Here is a 22,515-nt window from a genome sequence, read left to right as displayed (position 1 = left end):
AACTGGCAAATGACAATCACTATTGGCTTCTCTCTATCCATTTCCTGAAATATCACAGGGACAAGATGGTACCTTTCTATTAATTGCTTAATAAATGAAGTGTAGTGATGTGGTCAAGAAGTGGTGGTATAGACTACATGATTATAAATAGGGAGATTTTCACCAACTGGAACCAAACTTGAAGAAAGAAAACACAAAAGTGTCCTTTCTGGTTTACAACAAGACTTTCCTTGGCACCTGGATTAGTCTTGCCCATCGTGCTGATTGAATAATTTTCTTTCATGTTACAATGGCAGACTCTTCAGTGTACTTCATGAAAACGATCGTGTGTTATGTAATATATTTGTAAAAAGTTAGAGTCTGTTTATTTTATTGGTTTGATTTTACATCTTAAACTCAAAAGCTTACATTCAGGCAGCTTTTTTATCTTGAGTGTAATGGAGTGATAGATTTAAGACTAGATAGGTTTGTGATCAACCTTCATATCTACAAGTTATGTCACAATCAATAATGTATTTTCAGATTAAGTAAGGCCTTTGCTTTTGTTTTTGAATTTATTACAGAAGCCCAGGCTCGAAGGAGGTGGAGTCATGAGTGCGCAAGAGGCTTCCAATCCTGGAAAGGAGAAGGCAGATGGGAGTGGAAGTGCAGCCACAGATGTCTCAGCAACCAAGAATACTAGCCCACCACCTGTCAATGTAAAGAAAGAGCCGGGGACCTCAGAGACGAGCAATGGGAAAGTTCGTGATCCCAACCCTGCAGAGATCTGTGTTGTCATTGGAGGAAACGATGGAGGATCCAGTGGAGGGGGAAACCGTAGAGCTCATACCGAGGGTATGTTTGCTCTTGGTACTCCTCCTCCAACGAAGAGCACAGACTCATGCATAGGTGTGTGAATGTGTTTTGACATATACCCACATTTACTGACAAGTATTTAAAAGTGACATTTAAAAAAAATCAACTTGTGCCAATTTTCAGAAACAGTGTTTCTTTATACCAAAGATTGTTCAAAAAGATCAATCAGTAGGTTTTGTTTGAACTTTTTTTCTTAGGAACAAGCAGCTCTTATGAAAACTATTGACATTATGCAGTTGTGGTTGCATTTTTTAAAATGTAATTTTCCATTCCTGTGAGCACAAATGAAATTCTTTTTACCTCCATGTGTTGAGATGGCAGCTGAAATCTTAAAGATGGATATCTCAAACCTGGTTGAATAACACCATTTTGCATGGCTAGCAATTGTGACATTAGGAGGAAATGAGAAATATATTTTAGCAATTTGTGCCAGCTGGTCCAGAAGAGATATTATGAGATTTTAATATTTGTTGCCACTCATTTGCAAGAAATGATGATGATGACAGTGATTTTGTGATTGTTAAAATAACACTGACAAAGTACTCAGGGAAATCATTGGCAGAATTTTTGCACTGTATGTGTGTTTTTATAACACTCTTGAATTTTCATGCAGGTTCATACGTATGTGCAGTTTGTGGAAAGAAGTACAAGTATTATAACTGCTTTCAGACACATGTGAGGGCACACAGAGGTAAGACAGATGTTTTGTTGTTTGTTTTTCTTTTCTAGGTTGCCCTCTGTTTCCAGAACAGTTAGCAACCAGTGTGAAATGTGAATTAACCTAAATTCAATGGTATTTGAATAATTGAATCCCTTTATTTAACAGCATAATGTACAAAGAAAACAGAGTATTTTTTCTTTTAAAAAGCTATTACTCTATTTTTATTTTAGTATTTTAAGCTTTAAGATGGTAAGAAATCTCAGAAAAAGTAGGATCATAGCTTATTAACAGCTAAGTTGCATTAGTTCCTTTTTAGACAAATGTGTAAGTTACCAGTAATCATAATTGTTGGTGTGGCTTTAAAATGGTGCACTGTTACGTTGCTGGACTGACCCTATTCTTTTTTCCAACCTGGCTTATGAAGCAATAAAATTTTCCAAAATAGTGTTTAATCAAACCTCAGGATGTTTTCCAGGAAATCTTAAATAGGCACAAGCCCAGACAGAGCTGTGTCTGCCTTGCTCTTTTTGTTGTCAAGCTTTAGATTCCAGTGTCAGCTTGATGTGTGAAAGTACATACAAGTGTAGCACCATGCTCTCTCCATTTGGTGTGAAGAAGCAAAGGTGACCACCAGTGGCATAACAGTGTCCTGTTTTTATATATAGTTTTAAATATAATAGTACAAGCTGTGAAAAGGACTCTTGGGTTGTTTTGCAGGTCGTATAACCAACCTGTTGTCAGTTAACTGATTCATCAAGTAGTACATCAGATGTTTCGGTTAACATTTAGTTTACATTGATTTTCTTTGTGTGTTGTTTTCCAACTTGATTATAAGTCTTAACAACTTACTAACCACAGTTTTGTTTTCGGGGGGGAGGATTATTATGACGTATTATCTTAAAAAATGATTGATTTCCTCAATATGAGTCCAGTTGTGGTCAATAATTGTGCATAATTCATATATTCTTTATTCATCACCAAACCGATTTCTAATGTGATGTGCAGGAGTTAAAACTGAAGGCATTATTCTGCTCAAGTAAGTCAAATCGTTTTTTTCCCCTCACTATAGAATCAGAGAGCATGGTTGGAGATGGTCTGCCTCAGACACCTAACAGTAAGTTTAGTTACTTTTCAATTAAACAAACCCAGATCTGTTTGCATGTCAGCATAAACTGTTTATTCAGACTTTTTATTAGGTGGTCCCAGATTTAACTCAAGATTGTGGGTATAATATGCAAGTAATTAAATAATATTTTATAAAGGGGAGTATAAGAATGTCCTGCTTAAGGAAAAAAAAATCAGTTTTTTGTATTGAAGAGGCTAAATATCAGCTGTCAGGAATATATTGGGCAACAAAATGTCACAGCAAAAGTTTGATTATGGCTAAAAATACTTGTACCTCACAGTATTTCTTGAGTTATTTATAAATTCTACACACTCATTGCCATCATAACATCAATGTGCACACTGCTTAAAGGGAGCATTTTTTTTGGCAGAAATGTGCAGTAACAGAGGAAGAGGGGAAAAAAGAGAACGCTCATCTTTATAATGATAAAACAAGTTGTTTTTTTCTTTGTTTTTGTTTTTTTTTTTTTTTTTCCCCTAAACCTTTTTAAGTTATTCCAGAAGAATAACCACAAGGTCTGTGACAGTGTTGATATGTAGGCCAGAAAGGCTGCTTGGCTAAAAAAGTACCATTAAATGTAAATCTTACGAGGATGGAAAGTGCCGTGAAGCATTTTTGGTTGATGCTGCATATTTAGACTTTAAACTCGATAATGTCTGGCATATCAATTTACGAATGTATTTTTTAAATCCAACATGCCTCTTTAAGCAGTGTAAGTGGCCCAAAAAGAAACTGGCAGAAAGTGATAATATAACTGAAGGATGGATAAATTAAGCAGTTGCCTTCGGATAAAAAACTGGAACCACATTTCAGTGATCAAACTATGCTTAAATCTTTTGTCTAGGGCCACATGGGGAAGGTACTGTACCATAACCTCGATTTAAAGCCCGTTTAATATCAGATTTATAGCGCCTTTCTTTTTAAAGTGCAGTAAGGAATAATTTCAACAGGAAAACACAGCAGGTAGTGTTGTGGAGGAGGATGTTTTTGGAGTAACATTTTAAAGGCTTGAATCATAAGGCTTTTGATACTTATGATTATTGTGGGTGTTGAGTACAAAAACAGCACTGTGATTAAAAAATAGAAGACAGAAAAAAACAGATGGTAACAGCAGTGAGTTTCTTCAGTACAGGAAGTCTGATGAGCTTTAACAGCAGCACATTTCACTAGTTAATAATTCTAAACTAGAATCACTCGGAGAGCCCAGACCTTCACCAAGCCATTTTAATTTTTCTTGTCAATGATTCTTTGAATTAGTTTTGAGTTAGAAGTTACAGTGGCAAAATTATCCCCATCTCCTCACAATAAAGAATCCTTTAAAAAAATTCCTGCATCCCTGCGGTGATTCGGATCACTGCAAGAGTCCAGCCTGCAGGGATCATACATTCATAATTATCTTTACTCTTACCGTTTTGATTTACTCCAGCCAAATCCTCACCTGTGCCTGGATCGGTGCTGTTGACTTTTAATTATATTGCCACAAACAAAGAATCCTGTTGATTTGAATTTGGTGAAAATAGTATTAAGCATGTTAATTGTCAGAAAAATGAAATTATATGTATCTTATTGCAGCCCCAAGGTGTTAAAATTGCAATTACAATCAGGGTCTCTAATAGCTGTCTCCCAGTTGAGCTCAAAGCTGAGCCATTTGTGTGTTGTTTTAAACCAGATGTGATGGTATTTCTGTACCTCTGGCATCACATTTGTGAGCAGTCATTACTTCAAGAGACACTGAAATGACATTTTTTGAAAAACAATTTACGTTTTTACCACAAAGTAGAAATCATTGGGACATTTTCAGTCTTCAGTCCCACTGCTGAATTTTTTTTATTTTCCGCTGCTAATTTTTGTGCAGTATTTACATCTTTGAGATGCCTCAGGAAGTCAGCCAAGAATGCAGCTGATTGAATTAACAACTCCTCTAGAGAAAGGGTTGAAGAAAATTGAGAATTTGTTGCTCCACTGCTAAATAGTAAAACATTTCTCACATGGGTGTGTGTTTCACTGCAATATTGGCCAGACATGATTATGGAGAGAAGAATAAACCAGAGCCAGCTGAAGAGATATGGTTAAATTGATTTTTATCTTGTAGTTTGGGAACAGTTCCTTTCATGCAACAGATTACTTTATGGCAGGATCTGACTTTGAGGTGCCAAGAGGCTCTGCAGATGTTCTTATGAACAGACACCTGGCTTCACAACGTTTCCACTGCAACAAAATGAACACAAGCAGAACAAGTCATTTACATCCCTCCTGTGTTTTATGCTGTTAGAGATTTACAAAAGGGTCTGTGAAAGCTACATCAGTACTAAGAATAAAACATAAAGCAATGTTTTGATTTTTTTTTTCACATTGGAACAAAGAAAAATATTTTGTTCTCACATTTTATCAATTTAAAATAGTCATAGTCAATTTAAAATAGTCCTTAACAGTGTTTTCAAGCTCACTTATTTAAAATAGAATGCAGACATTTTGCTGTTTACTCTGCTTATATCTTATAAAAAACCAAACATATTGAAATGTGCATATTTATAAGTAATTCTCATTAAAAAGCTGCTTTGAATTTACATTTGAATTAAATCTGCATATTTATATTTTAACCTTTTGTTCTTATGCAAATGTAGAATAATCAAATCACGATCATCTTTTTCTTCATTTCATTATTAGATTAATCTGTTTGATCTTATTTAAACTCCCAGATTGTCTGCATGCATGAAATGACGTCTTGTCTTCTGTACATTTTTCTTTTCTGTTTTAGAAGGACTGAAAACAGCATTTTCACCAGTCTTAAGAAACCTCATGAAATTGCTGTGTTGAGATTTGCTTGGAAATGTATGCACTGTATCTGCATTGTATACGGTTAAGTTGTGCCCATTTTTCTGCTTTCTGAGCTGTAAGGTTTGTCTTTTTGCCTTCATCTGCAGGTAGCTTCCGTTACTCTTGTGACATCTGTGGCAAGAAATATAAATACTACAGTTGCTTCCAGGAGCACCGTGACCTGCATGCAGTTGATGGTAACCAGGAGTTTTACAGTTTGCATTATAATTCATTTTTTTCCATGACATTTCAAACCTAAGCTTGAAAGGCATTTAATGAACTTCACGATTCAAATCATTTTATGCCAACTCACGTAACCTTTTCTTTTACTTATTAAAAATTGCACATTTTTTGAGTTTGCAAATGTTGTGACTTCTGCAGAAAAATTTAAAGCTGCTTGTTTTTGTTTTGACTTTTTTAAACCTCACTCATTTGCAAGTGTCACTGTTGCAGAAACACTTGCACTTTTTTTATAAATATGAAAGTAAATGGTAACTTAAACAATATAAAAAAAAAAAAAAAGAAGCTTTTTTGGTGTCAGGATGTAATTTTGACCGACCAGAGAGCTTTAAATCTTAGTGTGATTAATCATTTGCAGAACAAGCACATTGCATCTTGTAATGAATTATTTTATTACGCACTAGATTATGTATTTTGTTCCAAGTCTCAGAATATTTACCAATATTCATCTTAATTAATTCTTGTTGACCCAATTTCTTAAAATCAATAAAGCAAGTGTCCCTAATCCCGCCCCCATCATATGTTGTTGATGCTGAGAAGACGTTTCACTCCCCATCTTGGTCCTCTATTTCAGATCCATATGAACAGGTAGTGTTACCTGTGGATGGCCTTAAGGAGGAGGAGCCAGTTGAACCCTATCAAAAAATTGGACCAAGTAAGACAGTTTGATGTACTTTTTTTGTGTAAATGAGGGTGTAACATTATTCAGAATTTATGGTTGTTGGTGCTTTGGTTTTGAGTGGGATTGTGAGATTAAAAACATAAAATTGTTTAATTGTTACTTTAACAGTGAAGGTTCTCAAATTCTAAATACTGTCAGAAGTAAAATTTTGTACTTTTTTTATGTCAAGAATGAGTGAAACTAAAAGAATCTTACTTTGGATTAATGCTTCATATTTACAATTTAACTTCTGAGTAATTAATAGCTTCAGCTTTAAAATGTTGGGGCTTCTCAGATAAAAAATTAGTCAAAGGAAATCTTAAACCAGTATTCATTTTGTATGAAAAATGGCTATTTTAATAAACATAAATGTTTATATAAATGGATTCTACAGGTTTTAAACCTGGATCAGGCTCCATGTAACATGACATTAATGAGTTAGCTATGTCAAGTCTGTATTGTATAATAACAGAATTTTAGTGTCATGAAGTTGTCTTTATTTTAATCTGTTTCTCTTTCTATTTAACCATAACGTGCAACAATAAAAACCCTGTTTTGCCTTGTATTTGCTATTACAAGCACACAAACATAAGGCTGTTGATAGAGTTACTATGGAATTCTATAATATTTAATGATGTATTTTTGTATTTTGGAATTTTTTGAAGTTTAGAAAAGCTTAATTTTTCAAATGGCAGAGCTGTAAAAGGGATCAGCCAATCACGAGACTGGTCATGTGACTATCAGAATTAATCCAAACATTAGGTGCACCTGTTTTCAATCATCTTTATTTTGCCTCCATGTATATTTTCTCTCTGATTATTTTATCCGTATGTTATTTTTTTATTTATTTATTATTTATCAGTTGAAAATGTATTGTTTTATTTGTTGTAGAATGATATTGTTAAAAAAAAATACCCATGCTGTTAATCTGTGTACTCATGTAAAATAATAAGAAAAATCTGAATATCGCCTTTCAAACTTGCTGTACGAGTTAACATATCACACCCTCAGTGTCTGCACTGCGTAGCAGCCTAACCTAGCAATCATACAATAGCCAATAAGCAAGTGGTGCACTTAACTCAAAGTAAAAAAAAAATGTTGCCTACCAAACCATATGTAATGATTACAGATGTTGTTAGCTCCGTCACTTAAAAAAGATAAGATTGCAGTGATGTGGATAAACAGTAAAAAATTCAGTCTTATATTACACTTCCATGACTTTAGAAGGCAATATCAGAAATCTAAGGTTTAAGAACATGAGTCCAAAAGTCCTCTTTCGCAGGGGTAAAAGCACTCACCCACCTCTACAGAGACCGCGGGTTCATCCGACGGCAGCTTGTGTCCCTTCAAAGACAGTTGGCAGTGTTTGCAGGTGGGAAGCCTGCACTTGTTACTGCACTAATGATTCCTACTGATTTGGGGGATGATGAGAACCTCCACACACAATGCAGGGAGATCCCTGTGGTCATTTTCTGGTACAGCTAAATGTAAATTCAGATGGGAAAACAGCAGCCAGAATCACCAACTTACTCTGTTTCTCTATTCGGACCTCTTGTTTTCTGCTTCCCCTTATTGACATAGGGCAAAATTAACAAAACAATTTTGCACCGCTTTTTAAATAACTAATCCAAAGAGCTTGATTTGATCTGACATTAAACTTTTTCCATCGCTAAAATGGATTATAATGAAAACAAAGGATTGCTTGTGTGTATTCTTGTCTCCAGAAACTGGGAGCTATGTTTGTGAGTTCTGTGGGAAGCAGTACAAGTATTTCAATCCATACCAGGAACATGTTGCTCTTCACACACCAATGGGTGAGCCTGACTATTTTCTGTACTTCAAGTAAAATTTGAAAGGGACCAGTTTTAAGAATTCAAGAAACAGATTCCTGTTGTAGTCATTTTTTTATGCATAAGCAACCTCTTCATCATGTTTTATCAGTGGTTGTACCAGTTTCATGTTGTTGCTCTTAAAGGTTTTTAACATCTGACTGAGGTTCTTTTTTGACGTAGGCTCATTTGATATAAAGGCATCACGGGTACAGGAATGCGGTAGTGTGGATATGAGTAAATATGGTCACAGCCAAGCTGCTAAACTAAAAAGTAAGTAAGGCTTTATTCTCCATTTTGAGTGTTTGGCATTGTAAGTGTTTTACAAAACACCTACATATGCTGAATATCTCCTCTTCATCTGTTGCCTCGCTTCCCTCCATGTTTGCTGTTTACTAACTGCGACCGCGCCACACGGCTCCCGTATGTTTTAATAACTTCTCCAAAAGATAGTAATATTAACTGAATGCTTTAAATCTTGCCTGGTATTTTCTAGCATTACAGATTATGCTGTGTTATAAATCGGGCATATATTGATACATAAAAAAAAATCAATTGAATGTACTGTTGAATTATATCTTCCATTTTTTTCTCTCACAGAAATACAGCCAGTTGGTTTGACTTGGTGTTGGCTTTGCTGGATTTAAGGGCAGAGAGCAACAGAATAGTCAGTTGGAGTGTGAGGGTGTAATGGAAATACTTACAGCCATATCTCACAGCAGCTGTTACACTGTTAAACTGAGCCTGTGTGAAAAGATTCAGAAAGTCTATGCAAGGTTCTGTGGAACAAACATGCCTGCTTGAAACTGTTAACCTTCAGTGAATAGTTATGCAGGCTCCTTTTGTCTTTTTTCTTGATTTTATTTTAACTGTCCTAAAGCAATTAATCACATTAAACTGCATTAACAGATTATAAAATATGTTTCTTAATGTTAGTCTATTTTAAAGATATTGTTTTTGCAGTAAAATTCATAAATCCAGAAAGGAAGTGAGCAGTAAAATCAAATACACAGACATAAATGACATAAAGCCAACCCTCACCATTTCTCAATTGTCAAAAATTATTGATTTTTCTCCCAAATAGTGATGCATTTTGTAGCTCTTGACCCTCCACCCCCACCCCCTCATCTTTCTGCTAAGAAGCACTCTGCCTATTTAAAGCATGCAGCATAGTCGCATTTTAGAAGTGGGTCAAAAAATGGAATGAAAAGGAGGAATTAAAACCATATTTAAATCTGATATGGACATTTTGATTCCTTATTTAAGGCTGTTAGCGGGATTGATTTGCATGATGCAAACCAATAAGTGTGAATTGAACGGAATCTCTTGGTCTTTATCTTAATTGTTGTGTGTGTTTGATGCTTGAATTTGAAATATTATGCTTGTCATTAAGTGCAGGCATGTCACTCATTGTTTCTCCTGTTTTTCCCTGCAGATACCCCATTCAGGCGGAAACTGGAGAGTGCTATTCAGTCTAGTCTGGTTGACACAAACAGTTCGCAGAATTCTAGTGGTAAGCACTGAGTCACTTGTTCTATCTGTGTGGAAATGTATTTTTTCTATGAAGTATTTTTAGATCTTGTACACAGCAGGTATATGTAAGTGTCAGTTTAGATAAGAACAGCCTTACAGCAGATATTGAGATATTGTTTTGCTACTTGATGGAGAGAGGTTTAAATAGGTTTATGTGACCTACCTTGCATCAGTTGTTACTATATAAAACTCAATTCTAAGAGGCCTGTTGTCTTCTTTTTTTCCTTTCCACATTCAGACCATAAAAATAGGGAACTAGTAGAGGTCATGTTTGGCTTTCATAACAGCTAACTAGAGATTTTAAAAGAGAAACTTGTGCAAAGCTGTTTCCAAAAAGTGGGTATGATGTATGAACTGTCAATAAAAACTGCATGTAACAAATCACAGTTCATTTTAAGTGTATTCTTGGTTGAAAATAAATAGCACGAAGATAACATCAAATATTGAGACTGAGAAATTTTATTTTTGTTCATTTTAAATTAGATGCAAGCCAAATGATTAAAAATAGGTATTTACCACTCTGCTGCAGTTCTTCTTCTTTTCACAACCTTGTGTAAGGGTAGGAGAGCTGAACAACAACTGGTGTGGTTTAGGAATTAAAATGTTTTCTTTTCTTACTTGATATAGGATTTCATCCAAACAAGAGTCTGAGACCTCCTTTGTTGCATTTTTCCATTTCATAATTCTCCAAATCTGCTGGTCAGGTGACCGATCTGAACTTCATTTGTACTAGTTTAGCAACAGGATGATTTAATGGTACATTTGTGTAAGAATTCATTCAGAATGTGATTTTAATTGTCTTGCTGAATGAACCAGCAAAGTCAAACTGAAATGTCTTCATAAAATATCCAAAATGAATAATAAAAAACCCAAATACAAACAAAGTGAACAGTTAATGAGTTTCAAATAGTTATTTAGGGGATAAAAAAGGTTAAAAAAAAAAAAAAAAGCTCATACCTTCGTACTGATTTTGCTTTGCTGCCTCTGGTACTGAAGACATTAAATTAATCAAAGCACTGTTGACATCAGAAGATCAGCGATGCTTTCCTGTTTTTTTGTATATCAGACTTTCTATAAATCTGGGAGAGTTTCAAACAAAAGCAGCATAGAAAAGGCTGGCAGCACAGCCACATCAACAGGACCCCTTAACCTGCTCGAGTCTGAGTAAAAACATCCCCAGACACAAGTAACAAACCAAATCAGGCACACAAAATCAACTAACGAAGTGTGAAACAGTCTCCATCCAAAAAAGAAAAAAAACTCAAGGGGTAGTTACTTCTTTTAATTGGTCAGGGAAGTACTCGTATGATCACATTTATTTTAAGTCAGGAAGTTTTTCCACTTTTAGTGTCTCAAAATAATCCCTGCAGTGATCTCAACAATTATGGAAAACTACTATTTTGGCCCCTTACTATAGAACAAAAGTTGGAAGAGTTACTGAACCATAGCAGTGTATCAGGACCACAAACACGGTCAAAAAGTATGTTTCACTAACATACGTTACTTTATACAATCCAGACGGTTTCTTCATGGGCTGTAGATAAAACCTGGGTTCAGAAACACCAGTCTGGATCATATTAAAGCAGCGTTGGTTATGCTGAAACCAGATCCTGTGACATTTGAGATGAAGGCCTTCTTATTATCATGCGCTTGTGGCTTTCTCATGGTAAAAAGTTTACAGTGGTGTTATTTAATGCTCCTGTTTAAAAAAAAAAAAAGCACTTTGAAATTATTCTTGCACAATTAAAAAAAAGAGGGAAGCACTGATTTTAATAAAGTAGAGGAGAAAGTGATGCAGAATGGCCTGCTGTGTCTGAAGTGTTAAATTCTTCCCCGTCCTCATATCAACAGGAACTCCAAGCCCCCTGGTGGCCACCTCCTTCTCTACAGCACAGAGTAAGTCCAACCCCGCCTTCCTGTGTAAAAGGAAAAAAAATGACGTATGCTACCCTTTTATTTTTCACCTGCTTTCTGGTGGGCTTTTCTGTCATGTTAAGTATCAGCTCACCCACACTGTTGTAAGGTTTTGTGTTTGTGTTGGATGTGTGGTGTAACTGGAATGCATGTTTAGTACCTTAAATGCCCAGGGCTCAATTTGAAACAAAGTCAGATGTTGCTGCAAATAATGTAAAGTAGCCCAAAACTCTCACTGGTTGTAAACATGCTACTATAATTTGAATCTCCAAAAGCTTAAAAATCACAACCACATCTTCATGGGACAAGCTTTGAAAACTGCCGTGTTTAGCAGAGATGCAACACAGATATTGGACAATAGTGGCCATGTGGACTGATGCACAGTATTTTCATTATTGCCTCTGACAAAGAGCCAACAGTCTTCTGGGCCTTGTGATATTTTTTTAGAGCCCTACACTTGTGGTGCCTGTGGCATCCAGTTCCAGTTCTACAACAACCTGCTGGAGCACATGCAGTCGCACGCTGGTGAGTCCACAACCGCAAATACATGTTCAGCAGAACATAGAAACAAAAGTAGAATGTGAACACACCCTCAGTGGCTGAAATGCATGTGTGAATCTTAATGAGTGCAAATCACCTTAGTTTTGGTGTTAAGTTGTTGTATACAATAATATTGTACAATACCAAGGAAACTTATTATGAGGGTTGTTGCAGATCTGGACCTGAAGCTGCTGGATATTATCTAAATCTTGTTGCCAGACATTTTCTGCACATTTTTCTGATTTTTGTCACTTGGACTTTCAGACAACTATTTTGGTATTTGACGTGTTGTGTTATCCTTCACTGGAATCCCTTACATCCGTGATTGCTAATGCCTTCCATCTCTCTGTCCCCAGCTGATAATGAGAACCACACCAAAGGGGACTCTCCCAAAACCTCTTCCGCTTCGGGTCCCCAGGAGCAGTTGTGGAGAGGTTCCCAGGCTCAGGCCCATCCCTCAGTTAAACTACAAATACAGCCTCAAAGCATCTCCCAGAGAAACCATACCCTCAGCCGTAAGTACTGCAACACCATTAAACCTTTTGATTTTGAGGCACAGTAATGTTAAAGTATTATGGTTCCTTGACAAAATATCAAAGAATAAAAATAGGAACACCACTAATTTTCTTTCTGCTGTCTGTTCAACCAGAGAATAATGGACTACCTGAGAAAGAGCGACAGCAGGTAGCTGAGCGCTTATTACGGGTCATGTGCTCAGATCTGAACATGCTAAATGTGCTCAACAGCAAGGACTTCCTGAAGTTGGCACAGACTCTAGTGGATACAGGTGCTCGTCATGGTGCTTACTCCACCCGTGACGCTCTCGGAAACATGAGTGCCTTGGCGCTGCGCCAGCTGCCCCGCATGTACAACCAAGTGAAAGTCAAAGTCACGTGTGCTCTGGGCTCCAACGCTTCTCTTGGCATTGCTGTAACCTGCCACTCCCAAACATCTGGTCCAGATGCTTGCTATGTTCTCACAGCCTACCAGGTGGAGGGGTCCAGACTGAAACGCTATGTGCTCGGTGTAAGGGAAGCTGAGCTGAGGGAGGGGCCTGAACAGGTTCACCACTGGGTGCAGAATGTGCTGTCTGAATTTGTCATGTCAGACATCCGCACAGTTTATGTCTCAGAGCCACGAGTGTGGGGAGCGGGATTCGCAGGATCACCACTGGGAGGTAGCAGCCGGGGGAGGATATGCTTGCGATGCGCTGGGTGTTCGCTTGGTGCAGTTGTTCAGGCCGTTCTTGGGAAACGCAGCCTCCAAGCTCGAGGGCTTCACGAGTTAGCTGAACTTCTCTCAACCTGCAGGGATATTGCCTCCTCTACCACACTAGCTTTTCGTGAGGAACAGTGCTTCAACACATCCACAAGCACAACAGAGGAAGTCACCCCTGCACAGTGTCCCACACCTCCTTGCTGGGATCGTATGGCTGAAGCACTCCTGCAGGTCCATGCCCACTTTGAACACATTTGTGAGGCTTACGGTCGCAGTAAATCCACAGCTCCGCTTCTCCAGGGTCTCAACAAACATTTGCTGAGCACACTGGCTTGTCTGCTGGCACCTCTACGCCTGGCAGCTCTGGAGCTGAGCAGCCAGAGGAGACCAACCTTACAGCAGGTCCTGCCTGTCTACCTGCGCTTGGAGAAGTTTTTTACATCTAAAGCTGGGGAGGCTGGAACCGGCACAGCTAGCAAACTCTGCCACTATTTCCTTGAAGCACTCAAGGAAAACTTCAAGGTATTTAACAAGTATTGCTCACTTTTTAATAATTTTGCTTGACAAGTTTTGCTTAAATTCTCTAAAGATCAGAGCTGGGTACTTGTTAAAAAATATAAATGCTACCAGATCCCCCCCAACAAAATCCATTAAAGTATTAAAATGGTTGTCAGGAAGGTTTGACAGTGGCTTTTTCCCCTCTGTCCTCAGGTTGAAAGAGCGCACCAGGTAGCCATGATCCTTGACCCACAGCTCAAGTTGCGTTCAGTGCCAGCCTACCAGCATGAAGACATCATTTCTCGTGCGTGTGAAATGGCTGTTGAAACCAGGGATGGGGGTATAACTGGTGGTGGAAGTTCAGGTGGAGAGGATCGGGACACCGATGGCCCACCCACCCCTAAAATAAGCCGTATAGAGGGAAGTGGAAGCAGCAGCACCTCGAGGGCCATGTGCACATTGTCTGGTAATGATGAGAGCCAGGGTCAAGTTAGACAAGAGATCTTTCAATACCTGGCTGAGCCTCTTCTCCAAGGTACACCAGATCTCTTCCAGTACTGGAGCTCGGCTGTTTCTGAGAAGTTCCCCAGGCTTGCTCGCTTGGCACTGTGGCTGCTTGCGGTTCCTGCTGTGGGCATACGCAGTGAGTGTGTGACTGTGTGTGAGCAGAGCCTGGCCATGAAGAGGAGGCAGCAAGTCACTGCTGAGGAGATGAACAAACTCATTTTTCTTCGCTCTAACATGGGTTAGAAGAAAAACCCAACAAACCCTAATCAACCAAACCTTCACCTCCAACCAATGACTGAAGACTCTTATTTATATACTGTAGGTTTAGACCCACTGTAAACATAAATGTGTAAGAAAATTGAGTACTTCTCAATGCAGATATTTACAGAAAAACACATTTCAAAGGTTGCAAAAACCCATAAAACAATACAACCTATTCAATATTTTGTATTGAGATAGAACTGTTGTAAAGTACAGTAGACAAAGCAGGGGGGTGGAATGGTAAATCTCAAAAGAAAAGATTGGTATGCTGCCCTTGGTTTGGGATGTACATGTAAGCAGGAAGGGTTTAATTCTGTCACAGCCAGTGATCTGAATTACCCCAGCCTCATAATTAAACTGCTAAAAGGCTATGATGCTGTTACTCTCCCTGGTTAGCAACGTTTTCAGGTAATATCCACATTCGCTGCTTGAATCTGCTGTCTACACCTCTAAAACAAAACCTATTGGATTATTATAACTGTCCAAGAGCGATATAGCAGCAAACTACTGTTGCCCATGCAGTATGGCATACAGGTATTATTTTGATTGGTGTATGACAAAAGAATCAAGAGGTGAATCTTCACTGCCATTGCACTTCTCACAGATAAGTGCACTAGGTTTATGATTTACTTAAATCACTAATAATTACAATGTTCAACATATTTAGCAATGGATGACAGGGAGATAGAGGAGATTGAGATAGTTGGAGATAACTTGATGGTTCAGTGGCCTCAAAATGTAGCTTTGGATGATCTGCATGCACTGCATGCATTTTTTTCCATTTAAAATGGTTAAAGGTAACTGGTTTTATATTAGAAATTATGTGATGCTTTCCTTTTTGATTACTGATAAATAAAATTGCTCAAACAGCTTTATTTTGCTACTGGATTTGCTAGATTAGTCTTACTACTAAACTTGCACAGAAGAGCTGAAATGCTGATTATTAACATTAAGCTTTTGATTTTGTTGCTTCTGCTGGTGTTTTTGTTCCATGTACAAAAAGAAAAGCATCACATTAGAAAATATTTGTGGTTATTTTCTTGGTTTTTACTGGTTTCATTCAGCCTTGCTATACCTATCATGGCTGGAATGCACCCACAAAAGATTGAGTAGTATTTTTTGGATAACAAGCTTATATTTGTCTTGCGTTTTACAGTTCAGCAAAACTTTGTGTTGATAAAACAAAAAAAATACAATATTACACAAATACATGCACCATTATTAATCAGTTCTGACCTGCTTAACTCAGTAGTTTCCAGTGCTAGAAATTCAGGAATGCTACATCAGTCAGTTTTCTGAACAAAGACGCCTGCAGTCGGCTATGAGAAGCAAAACAATGCATCATTTATTTTTTAATTTGGACATTTTATCTCTGCATTCCTATCAGAAAAGCAGCTGTAATGATATTAGCTGTCAGTCTGGTGAGCTTGATGGCAAGACCTAAAATTATAATAGCACACATATTTGTGTGTGTGTGTATTTAATTTTTAAGCTAAAATAGAAAAAGACCTCTCCATAGGAAAGTTATCACTTTAATAATGCTTCGTAGTTCATCGTTTTAATATAAATTTTGTCTTCCTCATGTGAGCTACAGATTTTAATTTTTATGGCAATAAGCTTTATCACAGGAAAGAGTTGCCAACTTTATCTGACTGTTTTCATTACGCTCCTAAGGTTAGTTATTAACGGTAAATTGTTTAATGTTTGCAAAATCAATGGGATTTTCTCAGGAATGAGCACATCCAAGCAGGCACCGCCACTTTTTCCTCACTGTACCGACAAGAAACCAAACTGTGACCTCAGAGCTGAGGTATGTGCTGAACCATGGCTTTTGTGAAACCTTCCACCCCAAAAATAGTTTGTGCCATTTGCAACCTTTTTTTTTTATTTTTCCTTCAGATTTTACTAGTGCATTCACAAAAGTCACCACATGTATACTCATAAAATCAATTTATTATTTTTTTTCTAACAGGTTCTCATCCTCATTACATTTACCTGCACCAATACCTCCTAAATGACTCGGAAGGATAGAAATTATACTGTTGAATTTGTATTTTTGCCTTTTGGTACCAACTAGTAAAGTACTAGTTTGTTATCTATGTTTTTTGGGCCTTAAGTATTTCTTTTGTGTGTTCACCTTAAACCCAACAGTCAAAGCAACATCATGCCTTTGTATTGACTTTAATGGCCTTCTTTTCAGCATTTATCTGTTAAGCTTTCTCTTTTCTTTTTCTCCATTTCTGAAGATTTACTGGATGGCTGATGGTTGGAAACAGTGTCCTCTGGTGTCCACATGATGACTTTGTTATAACTGTGTTCTTTGACAAGTGCTTTATTCATGTGTTCCCTACCTTTCTATCACCTGAGCTTTTATGCTTTTTTAGTCATCTGTTTTTTAGTTCATTAAATAGGTCGGTGATAAGCTGAACATTTAACACAGAAACTCCCAATTATCAACTTTGCTTAAATCCCATTTGAGGATTGGTCAATACAGAAAGAAATCAGAACTGATACTGTGATTTTAGACTTTCAGTTGCAATTTGGTGGAGTTTTTTATTTAATTTATTTTTTTCCTGAAGTTGTTTTGGTTTATTTCTTTTCTTATTTCTTTTCTTTTTTTTTTTTACCTTGGCCAACTTCCACTTATTCAGGTATTAACTGCTGTCCCACCACAAAATCCCATTATGACATTATTTATAGTAAAACTGATATCACAAAAAAGTATTGTTTAAATAATTCCTATTAAATTTAAGCGAAGCACGTGTGTTGTAATCTAACAAACATCTATTTCTGCTTCAACGTGAAACATGTTCATTATAGTCCAGCTTGCAGAGGTGCGTTGCAGGCCGATACAAACACTGAGGCACCATAGTCAGAAATAAAGGCCGTATTCTAACACTGTCACAGCTGTTTAGTACAGTATCACACTAATAGGCCTCAAAGCTGCTACTAATCCTCAGCAGTAATTAATGTTGGGAGTTGCAGCTTCATGTATTTTTGAGTCTGAGGACAGAGCGGTTTTTATTATTACTCAAGAAATGAAAGGGCACCTGAATGAGCAGTAAGAGCACGACTGAAAAGCCCAAAGAAAAACATCTGAATATGTTTTGATGGATTAATAAGCTTTTTATTCTACAGAAATGCTTTTGTCAGTTTTCTTTCAACTTCTTTCTTTGTCAACTTGTTAGAGCTGCATTAAAGGTATAAAACACTAAAATAATGTTAAAGATCAGAGGTTCAACATTTCAAACCATTTCACAGTTTTATTATCTTTTTAATAAACTGTAGCTTTTTTTTTTTTCTTTTCACCTCCAAGCTTTGATTTAGAGGTCTTTTTTTGTTTTTTTTTTCACCCTCATGGCTTCTGAAAATATCTTATTTGTTTATTTTGTTTTTAAAATATATATTTTGGTAAAAAATAAAAAATACTAAAATGACTGTAAATTCTATTTAAATCTTTTTAAGTACCAGTCCAATGTTTTACCTCAGTACTCAGAAGGCAGTGATGTGATTTAAAAGATTGGAAATCGATTATTCATTAAAAATTTAGGTTCCGTTTAAAGAAGTAGTCAAAATACTGTACATCCGTTTGGGATTTTACCAGTGATCCTCTGCTGAACTGATGAAGGGATTTTTTTCTTACTATTTTTAAATACGTATTTTCAATAGGATATGCTCTGGGACACAATGCCATTGTTGACATAACGTCAACTTAATTTTCTTAGAAATAGCGTTCTTTTTGTTGATTAAAATGAGAAGTATATCTAAGATATGCATGCTTTTAATAAGAATACTGATATATAATGTTATAAGCCAGTGTTTCTCATCAAATGGAAATAATTCATGTCGACTCTGAGGTGATGTTCCTTTAAGACGTTTATTAAGAGTCACATAACTGAATTTTAACCTTTCAAGGGGGGTGTAGCTATGCTGATCATTGGCTGGTGTTCATGGGTTGACTTCATCCATTTTCAGAGGATGTTTTATGTAAATACAGGAGAACTGCTGTTTTTAAGCCACCAGGGGGCACCTTCATGTAAGCGATAAGTAGGGAGCACCAATAACATTATACCTCTTTTTTCTACAGTAGCATTTCAGAAGGTTTTGATATAATAGAAAACTGAACTTAGATACTGTTACTAGAAAACTGAATTCAGCTGTAAGTTTTATTTTGTTTCAGGATTTTAACTTATTCAGATAACCCTAGAAAGCTCATTTGTAAAGTGTGGTATAAGAATGCTAACATGGAGCTCTGTTTCAACTAGTCTGTATTGATTCAGGTTAAAAACTCAGTGTTGCTTTCATCCTATTTTACAGGCATTTCTTCCTTTTTCTATACTCTGCTAAAATGCAAAAAAAATAAATAAATTAAAAAAAATGTTGGATTTTGTTCATTTTTGTCTTTTTATCGCATTTTGGCAGCAGATTCCTGTGTAGATTCAGATCTGAGTTGTCTAATTAGTAAACATAATTTATACTTTTGTAGCAACACTATTTTTATATAATAGCAAAGAAAAGAATCAGTGTCTTTTTTTTCTTTCCTGTGTCATATGACAGCGCTGTTCAATGTTTCTTGAATACATTACCCACTGTAGTATGTTATGTGTGAATAAACTCCAAATCTGTGTCAAAACGTTGTGTCCTTGCAGTTAAAGTTCATTGTACAAGTGTTTAGGGTTGGAAAAGAGGGTATTTAAGAACTAAATGTGTAAAACTTTAAATTGCTTTGTGTATCCACAGTCCTACATTTCAGTAAAACAGAAGTCAAACAGCTAGAGATCTCCAATTTCCCTGTAAAATGAGGCTTGTTGCTATTTTCAGTCTGAGTGAGGACTCCCACCTAGAGAGAAATGTAGCACAACTTTTCACGGTGGCTGAGGTGGCGAAAAGGCGGGCCTCAAACACATGTTAAGGTAGAAAGGAGCTTTGTATAAGAAAGAACTCGCTGAAAGGGAGTGAATACGCAGAGACTGCTTAGAAGTGCGTGCAAGGGTTCCCTAGGGGGCTACTGATGGGGCAAAAGAGGGCTGCAGAGGAACAGAAAGAGAGGGTAAGAGCAAACATTGGTCAGTGTTGGTCGCAGCCTGCTGTCCTGCTTCCTCTTTTCACACTCGGGTCAATCAGCCCCCAAGGTGCAGCAGTCTGCAGCCATGCAGAAACACTCATACTCTTGTCTCCTTTATTACTCCAAACGTGAAGGCTGCCTACTAAAGTCTAATTTGCAGCACATGCATCTAAGTTTGCCTCCCCCGCTCTTCCTCTGCTGCCCCACCAACCCCCTCACCCACTGCTCCCCACACATTACAACCCACACTAACCTCCTTTCCTCCCCACCCTGCCGCTAAAGGTGACGTTTTTCCACCAGCCATTACTACAGTGACATGCTAAGCTTGTTTTTGCTTAAGTGCTCACAAACCAGCCCTCATTTTCAGTCATTTAGGAAAGAAAATGTGGGGAAAATAGCCCACCTATTGGGCAATTGCTGTCATTTTGTCCTGGGTTACAGAGAATTTGCATGTCAGCTCTTTCTCCAGGGGGGGAATAAAATAAATATATATGGAAAGGTACGTGTGGTGGCATTGCAGCCAGCAAACACAGGAGTTGCTACTTTGTACTGATCTCAAATTCTGAAATGGTAAATTCTGACTGAGTAAATTGGGACTGAAAAATGTAGCTGCACACATGCAGAATAAAGGGGGTTCCCTTTGAATGACATTATGTGAACATTAGGTGGCAGTATGCTGCTTTTTATCAGACATTAAAGGCAACCTCCTTGCCAACAAGTATAACACAAACTAAAACTTATTAAGTGACCCACCAGTATTTAGTTTGTTTTATTAAGTGAGCATCACTTTTATTGTGTTTTAAGCTTCTATGGAGCTCATGAAGGTGTTTTTTCTATTCTGATCTACACTACGGCTGCTAATGCTTTGAAACTTTGATGGTGAATTTACAATGTTATATCTAATATGGAAAGAAAAACAGAAATCAATCCCCATGATGGATTGGATATTTTGTGATTTGGACTTTTTGGGTGTGTTTTGTGTGTGTTTGTGAAACACTTAGATGTAATGTTGCCTCTAGGTCGATTCTTTAGGGCTTCACATTTCTATCACAATAAATATTTCTCAGGGAGATTACTTGGAAAGGTCAAGTTTAGTTTCTTGCAAGAACACAGCAGATTGAATATGTTTTTAATATTTTCAAGAGTCATTTTGAAGTTTTCAGTCTAAAAGATTTCCAACTGGGGTGAATAAATTACCTGGAAATGATCCCTTGACTGCAAGAAATACGGTCAACCTCTTAACCTCTTTTTATGTTTGCACATAAAAAATACACTAAAAAACCAAAAAACAAAACAGTTCATGCTTACTTCTTTGCACGAATCTATCAAAAACATTCAGCTCACATAGTTGATGTCTTTGTTTTACCCAGCAGGACACGTAGCCGTGCAACTACAGTTTCAGAAACAGAAAGTTCTGTGGACTTCCTTTTGCCCTTGGGTGTTACACAACTAAAGAAGAGGCATCCAGGTTTTATTTTCCATGCCCAAATCAGGTAGTGCCACGCAGGCCGTGCAGCTTTGCTCCCACCTCCAGCGCAGCTTTGCTCCCACCTCCATCATTGACAAGGTTGGCACCTTCACCTCTGCCCAACCAATGGCCATCACAGCTGTCGCCACTTGTCTGCTCAGTGAGCATCGGAGAGACAGGTAAGGACAGGCGGAAGGAAGTGTTCTCATCGTCTCTTCCTTGTCCTGTATGGAGGACCCGGTGGCACCGGCACAGTGGTTTCTCCTGCTCAGCGGGTGCTGACTTTTATCAGTAGTGACATGAATGTACAGAACTGCCAGGCCACATCCACCCAGTTGCTGTCAGGTGTCATTAGTGCTAACACTCCACCTAGACCCTAACCTCACAGGCACCCGGTACGCCTGTCCATTCGCCTGCTGGCTTTGCTTCCCCTGTACACCTGCTCATGCACATGTATACACATGCACACACATCATACAATGAGTCACTTTAAGTTTTTCTTCCAGGAGGCCAAATGGATTGATTTTGTGGTTTCTCATGGAGCTCTCAAAGTTGTGCTCCAGTGTAAAGTCGTAGAAGAAGATGCAATAAACATGCTCAGATGGCATGTAATCAAAAATCTACAATCAGTGCAGGTTGTTTTAGATTATTGTAATTCTAATAATCACAGTATTACTGTTATAATGTAAAAGATATAATGCAGTGATAAAAACGTTAAATGGGAAATCATGACAAAATGAGTGTTTGTACTTGCTGATTAATAAACTACAACAAAAAGTTTAAACTGGACAAAAGAAATTCCCTTAACTTTGTAGTTTACTGGTAATTGATGCTAAATTTGTTGTACTCAAAATGCACTTTGTTTACAATGAAGATGTTTAAAGAAAGATTTTTACTAAAACATCAAGTCCAACATTTAGATTACATTAAAAATGAAAACTGCCACCTAATTTGTATTCATCCACTGACTTCGCTGTAAAGTTATTACAGTTCATCCTTTAAGATGTAAATGATGCAAAGCAGATGTATTCACTGACATACATCTGCATCCAGCTGGTTTTATGCACAGTCACTCTGACATCATTCTTTCTGAACTAAGTTTAGATAAATATTACATACAGATATAAGATACAGAGAAATTGTCTAATTCAATATGCAGGGCAGAATTTGAATCTGATCTGTGGTGTCTTAGAGATGACAGAAGGAAGAAAATGTTTGACCCTTGGTTTGAGACAGTTAAGTGTAGTTACTGTGAAAAAGAAGGTCAAGATTTATTTAAGCTCATTGTCCCCCTGATTTTGCCATTATTTATCAGTCACACT

General features: G+C 37.3%; 1 protein-coding gene across 4 annotated transcripts in view; it reads left to right on the top strand.

Moving 5' to 3' along the window:
- Positions 1-19,293, top strand: part of znf618 (zinc finger protein 618) — a 34,320-nt gene extending 15,027 nt beyond the window's left edge. The window contains exons 2-15 of one of the 4 annotated variants that reach the window (XM_041970502.1): positions 564-834; positions 1,469-1,546; positions 2,586-2,630; positions 5,567-5,656; positions 6,274-6,354; positions 7,643-7,732; positions 8,085-8,174; positions 8,373-8,462; positions 9,625-9,702; positions 11,574-11,618; positions 12,084-12,161; positions 12,533-12,691; positions 12,826-13,916; positions 14,106-19,293. In XM_041970502.1, the coding sequence (XP_041826436.1) occupies positions 591-834; positions 1,469-1,546; positions 2,586-2,630; positions 5,567-5,656; positions 6,274-6,354; positions 7,643-7,732; positions 8,085-8,174; positions 8,373-8,462; positions 9,625-9,702; positions 11,574-11,618; positions 12,084-12,161; positions 12,533-12,691; positions 12,826-13,916; positions 14,106-14,642 (2,796 nt within the window). In that variant the 5' untranslated portion in view covers positions 564-590 and the 3' untranslated portion in view covers positions 14,643-19,293. Of the gene's footprint in view, positions 1-563; positions 889-1,468; positions 1,547-2,585; positions 2,631-5,566; positions 5,657-6,273; positions 6,355-7,642; positions 7,733-8,084; positions 8,175-8,372; positions 8,463-9,624; positions 9,703-11,573; positions 11,619-12,083; positions 12,162-12,532; positions 12,692-12,825; positions 13,917-14,105 lie in introns of all 4 variants that reach the window. The other 3 variants (XM_041970501.1, XM_041970505.1, XM_041970504.1) reach the window with 3 other exon arrangements.
- The last annotated feature ends 3,222 nt before the right edge of the window (positions 19,294-22,515 follow it).

The sequence above is a fragment of the Melanotaenia boesemani genome, chromosome 19 (genome assembly GCF_017639745.1).
Source record: "Melanotaenia boesemani isolate fMelBoe1 chromosome 19, fMelBoe1.pri, whole genome shotgun sequence".
Taxonomy (NCBI): domain Eukaryota; kingdom Metazoa; phylum Chordata; class Actinopteri; order Atheriniformes; family Melanotaeniidae; genus Melanotaenia; species Melanotaenia boesemani.
The sequence above is the reverse complement of the archived record's forward strand: the minus strand, read 5'-3'. Positions and strand labels throughout refer to the sequence as shown.